Consider the following 3,269-nt stretch of genomic DNA (forward strand, 5'->3'; position numbering starts at 1 on the left):
ATAAGTTTTTTTATAAAAGAAAAAGAAAGGAATATTCAAACATTATTGAGTGTTCAAATAAAGAGTACTCTTCTCTTTAATTCTTTTTAGCTTTTCATTCAAACAAAAATATATTGACACTCAAATCAATCAAACATAGGATCTCACAAAGCACGAGGGAAGACTGAATGACTTATAGCTCAATCAAATACTATGTTTTATGAAATTAGTTTTTGTGATTTTTTTAAGTACTTGTCTTCTATTATTAGTATGATAATTGATCCATTAGCTTCTAAATCAGTTGTCTTTTTTTTTTAAACAGTATGATTATACTAGTTGGCACACGTGGTATCACTAAAAATTACAAAGAGAACACCACGACAGAGAGTTGGTTCAACATTATCCATTCTTTCCATTTTACCTTTTAAATATTTTATTCACAAATCAAATACCGCCAATGAAGAAACCCATCTGAACAATTTTTACTTTGTTTTTATATATAGATACAGTAATATAACTTAGGTGGCTTGTCGTAGGTTAAAAAAGTTACTAAGTTGAAGTGAAAAAAATTTAAAAATATTAAATCATATATAAAAACAATATAATCAACATTCTTTATCAAAATAAGTCAAATATAAATATTGACTTATGTAAATTAAGGTAAAATTTAGAAAAATAACTTTTTTTTTAAATTTGAATTTTCCCATTTTACCCTCTCATGCACAATACTATTAAATTTGACACATGAATATTAACGCCCATAATTCGATCAATTTTAATATCAATAAATATTAGAGTTAGGATTTGATCTTACTCAATATTATAAAATTATTAACTTGTAAAATGAGTTGTGTACTTTATATATAAAAATAAATCAATCTCTCTTTCATTAACTCAACATGAGACTTGAAATTTTTCTAATGAATACTAATAAAATTATTAAATTTTAGTTTAAGTGATATTTTAGTTTAAGTATGATGTCTCTCGTGCAATATCTTTATTTTGGTGTTAAAATTTCACGTTATTATAAAACTTGCTTACAAAAAAAAAACTATATTATTATTGTGATTTGGAGAAAAAAAGCATTAAAATTTAGATTGGTGTGAAAATAACTTTCTCAAAAAGAATAAACATTATATAGAAGATGTACGTGGTGAAAAAAAACAATATATAGCAGCCACCGCTGTCAACTCGCATACAAATTGTCTTTGCTTTTGTCTATGACATGGAAAATTAAAAAAGAATAATAATATTAATAATAGTAACATTTAATAATATTAATAATAATGATAATAATAATAATTAAATAGAAATGTCTCCTCGACTTCCTATATAAATAGAACAAAGTGTTGTGATCTTTACGTGCTCTACTTCTTAGATAGAGAGGAACTTTCTACCTTAATTGTTCTTCCACTTTTTAATAGTGAGAGTCTGCAAAAACATAACAAACCCTACAAGAAAAATGGGAAGAGCTCCATGCTGTGCTAAAGTTGGCTTGCACAAAGGTCCATGGACTACTAAAGAAGATGCATTGCTCACAAAATATATTCAAGCACATGGTGAAGGTCTATGGAAATCACTTCCCAAAAAAGCTGGTAAGAAAAATCTCTCTCTATCATCATGATTTTCATCTTTCTTTTAGTATATATGTTTTTATTAATATTGTATACGTTAGAAATATTGATGCAAGATTATATTACTATACGTCTGTCTGTATTCTATTTCTGTATAATCTTTAATATATCGATAAAATCTAATTGAAACTAAATTGATGCAGGACTTCTTAGATGTGGAAAAAGTTGTAGGCTCAGATGGATGAATTATCTTCGACCGGATATAAAGAGAGGAAACATAACACAAGAAGAAGATGATCTCATAATAAGATTACATTCACTTCTCGGAAATAAATGGTCACTTATAGCCGGAAGATTACCAGGAAGAACAGACAACGAAATAAAGAACTACTGGAACACACATCTCCTCAAAAAGATGCAAAGAAATGATCAAACATGTGACGTTACAGATCATGAACAACAACAACAGGGAAAAACCAAGAAGAACAACAACGTAGGTGGCAACAAAAAGAAGAAAAATAATAACAAACAAAAGAAAAACGACAAGAAAAAAGGTAACAATAACGATTATCATCAAGAGGAAGAGAAAATTCAAGTTTATTTACCGAAACCTATTAGGATTAAGGCCTTAACTTTACCAAGAACAGATAGTGGTTCATTTACATTTGAGTCAAATTCATCATCTGGTAGCCAACAAAAACAAGGAACGGAACAAGTGATAAACAACAACGTTGTTCGTGTGGTTGGTGAGATTGGTGAAAATGACAGATTTGGGTTCTCTAGTGATGACCATGACTTGGTCAACGATATTGAATGCGAATCATATTTTGACACGTGTAATGATCGTGGAACACTAGAGAGACTCTATGATGAATATTTCCAGCTCTTGAATGTGGATGGTACCTGTAATTTCGAGTTTGATTCTTTAGCTGAATCAATCTTTCTTTGAAATGGTAATAAAAAATAATTTATGTATATTGCTACCTTCTCACTCATCATGTTATTATAATACTCATAAATTATAGTAGTATTATCATATAGTAATAGTGTAATAATACTATATTATGTATTTTTTCTTGATTTTGTATATCTTCTAGCTACGTAGTGATTTCGTCACTATGACTAATGTATGCATGGTTATGTAAAAGGATATTAATTAAACATTAGAAAATAAAAATAGAGATCTTGATCCTGTTGTCATTCTATATATAGGAATTTAACTTAACTTTTCTGAATAATTAAGAAATCATTGAAGTGGAAAAAATGTTCAAATATTTAATTTCTTCTATTATATTATACTAGTATGTTTCAATTACAGAGGTGGAAGTATGTTAAATTATGAGTTCTAATTAATAACAATAAATAATAAATGTTTATGAGTGTTATAAAATGAAAAAAAAAAAATGTAAGTGAGTAAAAGAATAATAAATGTATGAAAAAGTTTCATATAGAAAGTATCATTCATTTTAAAAGTCTTTATTTATAAGGGTTTTATTTATAGAACCGTTTGTATAGGTTGCAAGCTAAAAAAGCTTACTTAATTGCACTACAATTCACTTAACTGTACGTTGATTGACAATAAAGTACCCGACTCCACATCTAGGGTTCATAGTGATTTTAAGTCAAAAGGTGTTGTAAATCACTATCACTTTGAGAATAACTTATGACACTTGCATAACATTCTATGTAGTATTCTCATGGCAGGTCAATCCAATA

At 27.8% G+C, this 3,269-nt stretch overlaps 1 protein-coding gene across 1 annotated transcript; it reads left to right on the forward strand.

Annotated features, from left to right (window-relative positions):
* Positions 1-1,355: 1,355 nt before the first annotated feature.
* LOC131630532 (myb-related protein 308-like) lies at positions 1,356-2,633 on the forward strand. Its single transcript, XM_058901312.1, has 2 exons — positions 1,356-1,574; positions 1,757-2,633. The coding sequence occupies exons 1-2, from the start codon at positions 1,442-1,444 to the stop codon at positions 2,500-2,502; spliced, it is 879 nt and encodes a 292-aa protein (XP_058757295.1). The 5' UTR covers positions 1,356-1,441; the 3' UTR covers positions 2,503-2,633.
* Positions 2,634-3,269: the final 636 nt, after the last annotated feature.

The sequence above is a fragment of the Vicia villosa genome, unplaced genomic scaffold, assembly GCF_029867415.1.
Source record: "Vicia villosa cultivar HV-30 ecotype Madison, WI unplaced genomic scaffold, Vvil1.0 ctg.000691F_1_1, whole genome shotgun sequence".
Classification (NCBI taxonomy): domain Eukaryota; kingdom Viridiplantae; phylum Streptophyta; class Magnoliopsida; order Fabales; family Fabaceae; genus Vicia; species Vicia villosa.